Source organism: Mustela nigripes, chromosome 9 (assembly GCF_022355385.1).
Source record: "Mustela nigripes isolate SB6536 chromosome 9, MUSNIG.SB6536, whole genome shotgun sequence".
NCBI lineage: Eukaryota > Metazoa > Chordata > Mammalia > Carnivora > Mustelidae > Mustela > Mustela nigripes.
The window spans coordinates 80,317,099-80,329,478 of record NC_081565.1 but is presented as its reverse complement, the minus strand read 5'-3'; the positions used below and the strand labels follow the sequence as shown (position 1 = coordinate 80,329,478).

General features: G+C 45.3%; 1 protein-coding gene across 2 annotated transcripts in view; it reads left to right on the top strand.

Moving 5' to 3' along the window:
- Window positions 1-12,380, top strand: part of MAMDC2 (MAM domain containing 2) — a 141,504-nt gene that overhangs the window by 58,023 nt on the left and 71,101 nt on the right. For both annotated transcript variants that reach the window (XM_059411887.1, XM_059411888.1), the window contains exons 3-5: window positions 3,723-3,994; window positions 5,437-5,521; window positions 8,491-8,628. In XM_059411887.1, coding sequence (XP_059267870.1) covers window positions 3,723-3,994; window positions 5,437-5,521; window positions 8,491-8,628 — 495 coding nt within the window. The remainder of the gene's footprint in view (window positions 1-3,722; window positions 3,995-5,436; window positions 5,522-8,490; window positions 8,629-12,380) is intronic.

Genomic DNA, 12,380 nt, shown 5'->3' with positions numbered 1-12,380 from the left:
TAGAATTGAGAGTTCAGAAATAAATCCTTATATCTATGCTCAATTGATTTTCAACAAGATGCCAGAACAATTTAATGGGCAAACATGAACTCAAAATAGATCAAAGTCCTAAATGTAACAGCTAAAACTATAAAACTCTTAGAGGAAAACATAACTGTAAACCTGTATGTCTTTAAATTAGACAGTAGTTTCTTAGCTTTGACATCAAAAGCATACACAACCAAAGCAAAAATGGGAAATTGGACTTTATCAAAATTTAAAACTTTTGTTCTTCAAAAGATACCATCAAGAAAGTGAAAAGAAAAAATACTTGCAAATCATGTATCTGATAAGATCTAGAATATATAATCTCATAATTCAACAATAGAATAAGAAGTAACCCAATTTTTTAAATGAGCAAAGGACTTGAATAGAAATTTCTTCAAAGATGATATGCTGGGGTGTGTGGGTGGCTCAGTTGATTGAGCATCTGATTCTTGATTTCAGTCATGATCTCAGCGTTGCGAGATGGAGCCCCAAATCCAGCTCTGTGCTGGACATGCAACCTGCTTAAGCTTCTCTCTCTCCCTCTCCTCTGCCCCCACTGCTCTAAAAACAAACAAACAGACAAACAAAGTACAAATGGCCAATAAGCACACAAAAGAATGGACTACATCATTCGTTATTAGAGAAATGCAAATCAAAAACAGAGTTAGGTACCACTTCACATCTGCCAGGATGGCAATAATAACTAAAGATGGACAGTGACAAGTGTTGATGAACACATGGAGAAACTAGAACTCTCATACATTCCTCATGGACATGTAAATGCTGTTGCCATTTTAGAAAACAGCTTGGCAGCTCCTCACAGTTAAACATAGAATTATCGTTGACCTAATAGTTCTACTCCCTGATGTATACCTAGGAGAACTGAAATTTATGTTACATAAAAACTTGTACACAAATATTTATAGTTGCATTATTCATAATAGCCAACAGGTAGAAAATACCCACATTTCCATCAACTGATGAGTTGTTAAATAGCAGTATATCCATAAAATGGAATATTATTCAGCCTCAAAAAATAACGAAGTTTTAATACATGCTACAATGTGGGGAACTTTAAAAACATGATGCTAAGTGGAAGAAGCCAGTCATAAAAGTCCACGTTATAGAATTCCATTCATTTGAAATTTCCATAAAAGGCAAATAGACAGAGAATAAATCTGTGCTTCCCCAGAGGCTAGCAGGAGGGTAAAAATGGGTATGAGATTTCTTTTTTGGGTGGTGAAAAGATTCTGGAAATAGGTAGCAGTGGTGGTTGCAGAGTATACTAAAAACCACTGAATTGTATTAAAAGGGTGAGTTTTATTGTGTGTAAATTCTGTTCAAGATTAACTTCCAGATGTCAATCCAGGTAGAATGAACGAAATGCATCGCTTCTAGGCCCTTTAGCTAAGATTGAGCGTAGAATAAATGAAATATTTCCTATACAAAGAAGACCTCATTGACTCAGTAGCAAAATGATTCTTCTGAATAAAGTCAGAAGAAACAACTCACCAAAAACATTATCAGTTTGTTCTAGAATAGCGATTTTATTAGTGGGAGTCCAGGGAAGGGCACCATCTCAGATACCAATATCTTTTTTATTCTCTCTTCATGTTCTAAAACTTCTTCAAAATTTACCATGTTCCTTCTGTCTGGTTTCCCTCTAACATGACGACAGCTAGTTCAGTTTAACTCTTTATGACACTAAAGCCACAAACAAGGATAAAGCACATAGTTTCATTACAAGTACTAACTCAAACTGATGGGTAAGTGACCCTATGGAACACTGTTTAGAAGGATTCTGGGCTATATCCAGGCAAGGTGGGGTGGGGGTGGGGGACTAGTAATTAGTTAAGAAAATCTGTCTTGAGCTTGGCGGTGTTAGTAGAGGTGGGAGGCTCTTGAGCTCATTCTTTGATCTGGGAAAATGCATTATTCTGCTGAGTGGATCCAAAATCAGGTAGATAAATCTGGATGCACTGTGATGGCTAATGGGCACATTCACACAGCAGGACTGAAAAGAAATTTGAGGTCTGCAGTTTACAAGCAAAATCCCAATATTTTGAAATAGCCAACATTTACGATGGAGATACCAAGATCTCTCAGTAAGTAGCACCAACTTTCATACTGTATACTATCAAGATATTTTTAAATAACTTTTGATAGGATGTGCTCTCAAAGGTTCTTCCTATGAAAACATTAGCATAGGCTTATAATAAAATCAGATATAGTGAGAGATTCCATCAAGGAGAGATTTTTTTTTAAGTTTTTATTGAAATTCCAGTTAGTGAACCCAGTGTACTGTTAGTTTCTGTCGTACAGTGTAGTGATTCAGCACTTGCATACGTCACCTGGGGTTCATTCCAGCAAGTGTCCTCTCCCCAGTCCCCACAGGCCCTTTCCCTCTCAGAACCCTCGGTTCGTTATTCATAGTTAAGAGTCGGTTCCTCGGGGGCGCCTGGGTGGCTCAGTGGGTTAAGCCTCTGGCTTAGGCTCAGGTCATGATCCCAGAGTCCTGGGATCGAGCCCCACATCGGGCTCTCTGCTCAGCAGGGAGCCTGCTTCCCTCTCCCTCTCTCTGCCTGCCTCTCTGCCTACTTGTGATCTCTGTCTATCAAATAAGTAAATAAAATCTTTAAAAAAAAAAGGAAAGAGTCAGTTCCTTGGTTTGCCTCTTGCTCTTGCCCTCACCCTCATCCCTGGCTCGTTTGTTTTCTTCCTTAAGTGCCACATATAAGTGCCATCATATGTGTTTGTCTTTCTCTGATTTATTTCACTTAGTGTAGTACTCTCTAGCTCTAAGAGAGATATTTTTATGGCAGTCACTGAAAAATCAACATAATCACCAGAAGATGGGCTCTCGAGCCTGCTGGAGCCACATTTACTTGGAGTTTTACCTCCCAAGACGCACAGGCGGTGCAGGTCCCTGCTAGAGGAAGCCACTGACCAGAGTCAAATTCAGAAGGCTCAGGCTACCGTTCTTGCTTCCAATCCATTTTGTTCTGTCCTCCATGTTTTTGCATACGCTTTTCCATTTAGTTTGCAGAACTATGAGATTTCGTTGTGGAAGACTGTAGAGGAGGAGTGTGTTACTCCTAATCTTAAGAATTAGCTAATGAACTTTGCCTAGTCTGCAAGATCTGAGGCAACCAAATAAATTCAATCTACTCTAATGGTGCAAATTAGATGCAGATCAAATCATTGAGTATGAGGGGAGCTGTGGAAGGAGAAGGTTGAGTCCACCATGGTATTCTGACTCCAGCAGAGGCATGCTGCTCTTCTGGGTTCTGAAGTTCTTGAAATCTCATGAGTATGGAGACCAGGAGGACGAATGCAACATGCTCAATAGGCCTGATGTGAGATGATAGTAGGCCACAGACACCTGGCTTCAGTGTCGGGGGGTAATAGGGAGTAGTGGGGATTATGGCAAAAATGGAGCGCCCATGCTACCGTTTGAAGAGGCAGGACTGTGTAGCTCCAGCCCGTTGTTGTCATGTGACTGCAGTCTCAGTGTTGTGGGACCTTCTAGTTTTTCACCAGATGGCAGAGATCCCATGTTCAGGCAACATTTGGGAGGCCACTGAAATGCATTGGCAGGCCGTACCTGCCCTTAGCTTCACTGGACCACAGTTGTGTATTTCCTTGAGTTGCAAACTGCAGACTAATGCTTTCCTGGTGCTCCATTCTCTTTCCAGGACACTACATTTATGTGGACACCTCCTTTGCCAAGCCAGGGGAAAAAGCTGTGCTGCTGAGCTCTGACCTACAGGCTGAGGAATGGAGCTGCCTCCGACTGGTCTACCAGATAACCACGTCTTCAGGGTCTCCATCAGACCCCAGCCGGCTGAACCTCTATGTGAGATTTCAAGATGAAAGCTTTGATCGCTTGCTCTGGTCAGCAAAGGAACCTTCAGACAGCTGGCTCATAGCCAGCTTGGATTTACAAAACAGTACGAAGAAATTCAAGGTAGGTAGAATATAGGCACCTGGCTTATCACACAGCACTATGCTACTCTGAGATCTTGTGATGATTTCTGCCACTGAAGTTACTTATCTCCTGTGCTAAGATGCACTGTTTTAGAAGAGATATGCCCCAGGAGAATATTAGTAATTAATAATTATTAAGTTAATATTTTGTTTATTCTTTAGAAAATCTTCTTCCCAGATTTCTTTCTTGTGTATTTAAATGGGATTCTGTGAGAGTCTAAATGGAGCCTAAACCAGCCTCTTCAATTGAAATTTATTTTTTAACGGGCTTTAGAGAGTGTTCTCATGTCTAATCATTTTGTTTCACACTTTCTGAGTTCTGTGTTGTATCTTCCTAACAGTCTTTTTGCTACAAATTTTGAATAAAACACTCACTATAGTTAAAGGAAGAGTGGAGATACTTTGAAGAGGGAAAGATTCGTAGAGGACATGTTCTGAGTCCTTTTCAAAGATGGCGGGTCGTTCCATCAGAAGTGTTGGAAGAGGAAGGTCGACCACGTGACATCTGGACTCACGTGGCCAGATGCGAAGTGTGACGTGTTGAAACTGTGTCGTGGAGGAAAGAATGGGGCCTTCATAAACATTTCTCCATTCCTGATTCCCCTTTCAATTCTGTATCCCATCTCTCTCCCTGACGAAGCGTTGAAAAGCCGTCTTCTCCTCCCCTCAGGCAGGATGTGGGATTGAGGGAAGGAGCACTGAGGTCCGAGCTCTCTAGTTCACACTGTCCACCCAGCAGTAGGCCACATCCTAAATCTCCCAGCGTAGTTGCCAAAGACTGGGCCAACGTCATGTAAAGAGAAGCAAAGACTTTCAGAAACGGGGTCAGAGATGAACCACAACAGTTCTTGAAATCAGTCACGTAAATTGTCATGCTTCCCTGGGTTCTTTATTTAAAATTTTCAGATTTTTTTTTTTTTTTTTTTTTTTTTTAGCAATATGGCAACTACAAGTTGATTCAGGAGCTACTTCCATCTCGTGTGGGTGGGGGTCTCCCACCACTGGTCAGATTGTACTTCCTGCCTCCTCCACCTCCTCCTCCAAGGGTTTTCCCACTGAGGCCTCTGTCCTGAGTCCCTGACAGCTCTCAGAATGCGTTTCCCCAAGGTCACCAGCCGTCCTCTCCATCCATAGCCAACTGGTGTCATCACAGGTGCTAGAGGAGGGGGTGGTTGAGACAGCAGTTGAAGACAGTTGGCTCCAAGCTTTTACTGGACATCTTGCTCACCTTGTACACACACACACGTTTTTTTAGAGCCCGCCGTGAGATTGCTTCCCTGTGAGATTGCCAGGAATTAGCTGAGACAAGCAATCTCGCCTTGCCTTGAGCTCCTGAACAGCTCCTGACTAGTCTCTGAGATACCGAGCCAGGAAAACACGGTGTTGGAAGCCTAACTCCCTTCTTCCTCGTGTGTCGTGCAGATTTTAGTCGAAGGGGTGCTGGGACAGGGCAGCACGGCCAGCATCGCCCTCTTTGAAATCAAGATGACCACAGGCTACTGTATTGGTAAGTGGGTTTTCTTCTCACTGCATCAGAATGGGAATTGTGAATCTTTTTAAATCTGTTGCCAGAAGGAACGGAATGAATCCTACAGGCAGGGTGTTTCATGGAAGTCAGTGCACAATGCACCGTAGCTTAGCCGCTTCTCGAGACTCTCTTGAATGGGGTGTGTTGTCTCGTTGGAGTGCCCCCGGACTGGCTGGATTAGCACAGGGAAAGGAGATGCAGCAGCTAGAACCGGAGCTGCTGCCCGAACGTCCACATAGTCTAATAACGGTAATTTCCTGTTTGCTGTGAACTCCGCTTCCACCAGAAAAGCAGGCTCCGCATTCCCTTCCTTCCTCATTTTCTCCATCTCTCAAACACACCTTGGCCCCTCTGTGCCCCGTGGCCGCTCACCTTCTGCTTGTCTGCGATGGGTGTTATTTCTCTATGAGATGGGCACTGCTGGAGGAGGCCAGGCCGGGCTATGGGGGTGCGGACCATATGGGAGGAGGACCGGACATCGGGCAGCGCTCAACACCAGAGCTGCATTTGAGTTGGCGTTTCAGGAAGCGGGGGCGTTCAGTGATGGGCAGGTCCAGGGGAAGAGCGTGCAGAGCCCAGTGGGGGGGAAGCGCAGAGCCCGCTCAGGCACTGGCCAGAAACAGAGGAAGGTGCTGGCAGTGCTCATCAGGACCCAGGCGCGGCTTTGGGAAGAGTCTGGATCCCGGCTGAAGAGTGTGGATGGTTCTGTGGTCAGCAGGTTCTCCAAGTCAGCGGAGGAAGGGCCTGCAGGCTGTGTCCTCACCTGGTGACTCTGTCGGCCCCGTGGAAAGTGACTTGGAAACAAGGAATATGCTTAGGAGAGGCAGACCCCCGACGTGGTTGTGACCTTACAGACAGGACATAACAATGGCCCAACACTGGGCCTGAATAGGGAGAAAGTGGGACACGGCCAGATTTTTAGCACTGACAGCCTGGGAATGGAACAGCTCCGGAGAGGAAGAGGAAGGAGAGTCGAAGGCGATTCTGAATAAAAAAGAGCTTTTGCTAATTCCCTCTCACTTCTGTTTTGACCTTCCAAGGATAATACTAAGGCAAGTGAAGGAAAACAGGAGGGAAGAAACAGTGACCATGTTCTGAAGCTGCAGTGGGGTTAGATCCAGGCTCCCCCGGTAGCTCCCTCGGGGCAGCAGGTGCGCCAACGGCAGCCCGCCCACCGATCGGACGCCCCTGCTGCAGCGCCACCTCCTGGCTCCTCAACTGCCGGCGCCCCGAGGCCTCTGTTTCTCCTCCTACAAAATGGGTATAAAATGCTTTCCTCCTAGGAATCGGGGGGGGGGGGGGCTGATGAGATCATTAGGGAATGAAGGTGACTGGCCCAGGGCTGAGCACTTTCCACATGTAAATTTCCTCTCTTCAAATCACTCAGTGGCTTCTGGTTTGTTTAAAACACAGAAGAGGTGCCAATACTTGCATTTTGTTGAGACGCCTTTCCCACCATCCCCTCACCTTCCTTTCTGTGCTCGCTCTTTGCTTGTTTCCTCATCTATAAAATAGGTTAATAATAGTACCTACCTCGTGGGATTGTTTTGAGAATCAGACAAGTTAATTCAGTTAAAGTGCTTAGAATAGTACCTGGCACATTCAGGACTATTTTGCTATTTTACTCTCGAGCAGCCTTTGGCATGGAACATGGGGTATTTCTTGGCAGACGCTGCAGTGGGAGAGTTGCAGATCAAAATCTTAAAATTTTTCAGTGGTTGCTAATGTAAATACACTTTGATAACTATATCAATCAGGGTCCTGGCAAGAAAGTGGAAAGAGAGGGTCCCTTCAACCCGAAGGATTTGAAGAAGACTCATTAGGGGCTACAAAGGTGTGGTTGCATGAAGGAAACCAGCAAAAAGCATTGGGGGTAATCCAGGGCTAGTAAGAGTGATGATTCATCAGCCTTGAGGGCAGTGGGGAAGGGGCCACAGAGCCTGGAGCCGGTGGCTGTGTGGGGAGGGCTCCTTGTCCAGACCCTGTCCTCAGGGCAGGGACATAGCCAACCCATGAGAACCTGGCAGGGAGGGCGCTGGAGGAATGGACAGCAGCCTCGTTCTCCTACTTTCCATTGGTCGACTCCAACAGGAAGACAGAAGGGGAGGCCAGTGACACAGTCCATGCAGGTCTACCGCTGGAGTGAAAAAAAAAAAAAAAAAGTGGGGGTGGGGTCTGGAGGGGTCATGGGAGATGGTCAGGACAATCAAATTTCATATTTGTAATTGATGATTATGGGGGTCCATACAGGCACTGGTTTGTGAGCTTCTCATTCCCACTAGAGTAGTTGCTGACTGGGAACAGTTAATCTGTGCACACATGCAGTCTACTAAAAGGAGCAGGGCGGTAGGTGAAGTTTTCTCTCTCTTCTCCACTGAGGAGCTGCAGAAGGACTCAGAGCCCAGGATAGGCCTGCGCTGCCTATTCTGAATGCTTCTGGTTAATAAAAAAAAAAAAAAAACAGGCTGTTAGTACTTAGGAGACATGACCTTTAGCCCTGGGTATCTCGTCTACCATCGGGAGAGAAGGGGTTGGAGACATGGGCTACCAGAAGGGTGGCAGATACAGGTTCTGGAGCTAAGAGGTTCGTCCCAAATAGGGCTTTGAAGCAGAGCTGGCTGAGGCACCGAGCCCTAACCACACGCCCGGCTCTGTGTTTTGACAACCCGTGTGGTAGGACCGTTCCCTTGTTTCACAAATGAAGGCACAGAGCCCGAGAGAGGTCATGCTGCAGTTCACATGGCTGGTCATGCAAGGACCGTCATCCAAAGAAGCAAGGATGAATTACAGTTTCCAGCATTATCCAGGGATCCTAGTCCAAAGCTTCCAGTGGTCAGAGGGAATGGGAAACGTATCTGAATACGCAAGCAAACTGGGCAGTGAGTAGGGGTATATTCCTGGGTGTGACTGTGTCTCCACAAAGTGCGTCTTCATTTCTCCTTTGCCAGAATGTGACTTTGAAGAAAATCATCTCTGTGGCTTTGTGAACCGCTGGAACCCCAACGTGAACTGGTTTGTCGGCGGAGGAAGCATTCGGAACTCCCCTTCCGTTCTCCTGCAGGACCACACGCTCAAGAGCGAATTGGGTGAGCTGGGGACGGGTGGAGTCCCTTTCCCTGAGCGAAGTGCTTCCACCTCCCTCTCCTGCCCCGTCCACGGACCCAACTACGGCCCTGTCAACAGGGAAGGGAGAAGGGAGCGTTGGTAGGGACTGGGAAGCCTGGCGGAAGAGCAGGGATGGACGACGGATCATAAGACCGAGACTGGCTGCAGACAGGAGCTCTGTAACTAAGGCTAACGGCGCCCAGTTCAAGGCTTTTCTCCACCTGTGACCTGGTCTTGCTCTTTTCACCTTTCCATGTTATCCTTTACTTTCTTATTGATTTGTTGTTTTATATTTCTTATCCCTAAAGGCAAGCCGGGAATAATCCTAGGTTGCTTTTCACTAAAAATAGACCTAGGGATGGGAACCAGTCCTAAAGAACTTCCCAAGTGGCCCTGAGGTGAGCCTCAATGCCCAATGGTGAATCTTGAAAGCAACAGGGCCACCTAGTGGCCAAGGGGGCGGACTCTGCAGGGAAATGGGGAGGAGAGGCTCTTGGTCGGAGTCCGCTTTGAGGGGCCTGTCTCCGCAGATGGGAGATAGAGATGTGGGCAAAGGCTAACTTCCAAAGGCTTATGACCAGGCCTCACCTGGACCCTCAGAGGCTTCCTGAAAGCCGGGGTCTCCCCATAGTTGTAAGACGCTCCAGTCCTCAACCCCCAGGGCTTGTTGACTAATGAGAAGATTCTGGTGACTCACTTTCCATCAAGAGCAAGAAGGAATTTCGGTTCTGCTGCAAACAGTCCTTTTTTCTAGTTTGATCCGCTGCCATGTGGATCCTGAGGTCATCTTCTTAGTCCTAACACATTGTTGACAATGACAATGTGTCCCCATACCTGAAGACAAGGCAACGTTTTTTGGTTCTTTGCATTGTTCCTCTTTCATGGTATTTCATGGGAATATTTGTAACCTTGTCTCTGACTTTTCTTTAAGTGCCCATCCTGCAAGCTTATCTTGGCTCCGGACAGTTTCCATCCTGAGACTGCTTCTAGTATATCCAGACTCTCACACTCAATTTTCTAAAGGAACCAGGCAGATGTTATGAAGGGACTGACACGTGGGATGGGTGAGGAGTGTGGCAAACTAGGGAGCACAGACCCTGTACAAAGCTCTAATTAATTGCTGCTATGTGAGAATGCAGGTTCGGAAGGACAGATCTTTTGACTTCCTAAGATAATCAGGAAGACAGGGGTTTTGTGTGAGATTTCCCTAATTTTTTATAGTTGGTAAATATTTTCTTTTTTTTTAAGATGTTATTTATTTATTTGAGAGAGAGAGAGAGGGCGCACGCATGCACACATATACACACACACGCACATGAGCATGAGCACAGGGAGGAGCAGAGGGAGAGAGAGAAGCAGATTTCCTGCTGAGCAGGGAGCCCAACTTGGGCTGTATCCCAGGACCCTAGGATCATGACCTGAGCCAAGGCAGTTGCTTAACCTACTGAGCCACCCACACTCCCTGGTAAATATTTTCTTTAAAAACACTGCCTGGGCCAATAAAACACATCTTCAGGTCAGGCCCAGTTAGTCAACTTCTGGTTTGCAAACTTCATTTAATGTGTTCCTTTTCTTTTTCAACATGTCCAGGCTTCTTACAACAAAATGTTGATAAGTAACTATATAGTAAAATGTTGGAGCCTCCTGGGCTCACGTGTTTAAGACAAATCCAGCTTTGGATCTAGCATTTTCATTCATTTGACCTCGTATTGGGTCTGGTTGGGAAAATGACAACAAAATGGCACATCCCCCATGGCCCAGGTCCAAAGAACACACATTCAAGAAAGGGAAAAGGATTTTTGTCACACATGGACGTAAGGCAAGGTAGCTTGTGCCGAATGCTCCAAGAATGGTCCCCCCTCCTTCCCTCAAAAAAAAGAAAAGTGCTGGGTGTTCAGAGACCAGAGAGATCACTTACTACTTGGACTTTCTAGAAGACATGATGAAAGAAGTCAACCGAGTTTGAGAGGTGGTTATGACTTTGACAGGCAGAGGCAAGAGAGGGCCAGAGCAGTGATACATGGTAGCGATCACAAGGGGTAGCCCAGGGAGAGAGCGGATTGGGAGAGCAGTAGAGCGACAACTTCTAAAGGGCCTCAAATGCCGGGAACGAGATTTTAACTTTAATCTGTGGACAGCGGGAGGCCTTTGGAGGTCTTTGAGCAAGGAGAGATGCCATCACAGCCGTGTATTTAGTTTGGTTAATCAGACCGTGGTTATCTCAGTAAACGGAAAACCAAGTGGTAGAACCAACGAACAAAAAAACACCCCAGAAATGATTTCTTTAGATACATCTAAGGTCACGTACATGAAGAATTATGTAAATAATTGAGATTAGAAATAGAAATAATTGAGATTGAAAAAGACAAAACATTTTCACTTCCTTTCTTCTTAAAGTAAAGGTTAGCACTTTTGGAAATGATGAAAGATTGGGGATATATATATATATATATCTCGTATGTTGGCCCTGCAGACACAGAGCCCATCTCCACTTGTGGCCACTCTAGGAAGCACACTGTAAGTGTCTCATGCTGAGTGTGTGACTACCTCGTGTGGCAGACTACTCCATGAATCTGCGTGAGTGTTTTAAATAACAACTGGGTTCATTCAAAACAACAAAATGTTACCAATTCTTGAAAGCTTTGTTTCAAGGAGTAGGACAATTTATATAACATTCTGCCGTATCTTAAGAATATAGTACAGGGAATAGAGAGAATCTTGAAAGACTAATGCCTTAAATTGCAATAATCCTCGGTGTCATCATCATAGATGTCCAAACTTAAATGTGGGGAAGTGTTGGAGAACTTTTCCCAAATCACTTAAAAATTAGTTGCAGAGTCCGATCCGCTGGGTAACCAATAGCATGATTTAATGACTACGTGTTCGGTGCATCATTTTTCTTTCTTTCTTTTTTTAAAGATGTTCTTTTTAAAGTAATCTTTACACCCAACGTGGAGCTTAAACTCAGAACCCCAAGATCAAGAGTCATATACTGCCCTGGGTATACTCCACTGAGTATCCACTGGGAGCCAGCCAGGCTCCCTGTATCATTTTTTATCCTCAAGGATGGTGAGGACCACTTGGCTAGGGAGAACACGTATTTGTGGGGGAAGGCAACAGATCTGTGTCCTATAGTCTGATCATCCATTTGACTGAATCACTTGAGTGCCATCTATCCTCTGAGGAGTGCATCAGCCCTAGACTTTCCTCCCTCTCATTTGTGACCATGGAACATTCTGCCTGCATCTGTGTCAACAAGGGACAGAGAAAGAGAATCATGCTAGGAGTTCAGCAGTTGTGCTCTGAGTGCTGGATTGCTCTGGGCCATCCCTTGACTTCTCAGGGTCTCCACTGGCCTGTTTGCAAATGAAGAATTTGAATTCCATAATCCCTAAGATGCTTTGCGTTCTAGTGTTTTACTCCTAAGCTGTACCTCAAAATTCCCAAATTCACCACTCATTGTAACTGGGGGGGGGGGGAATAAACTGGGGAAACCCTGAGCTAAAGAAAGCTTGACAGAATTCTTTATTTCAGGACTTCTCAGTGCCTTTAATACAGTCCTATGTTAATGTATATTATGGCATTTCACAAATTAGTCAAATACCAAAATGCTCTGTAAATATGAGCAATGGTGCATGGCTAACATGAAATAAAAGATAAGGGACCACAGGAAAGTAAAAGATCACCTAGGTTTTGGGGTTCAGGGAAAGCTTTCTAGAAGAAGTCATCACAG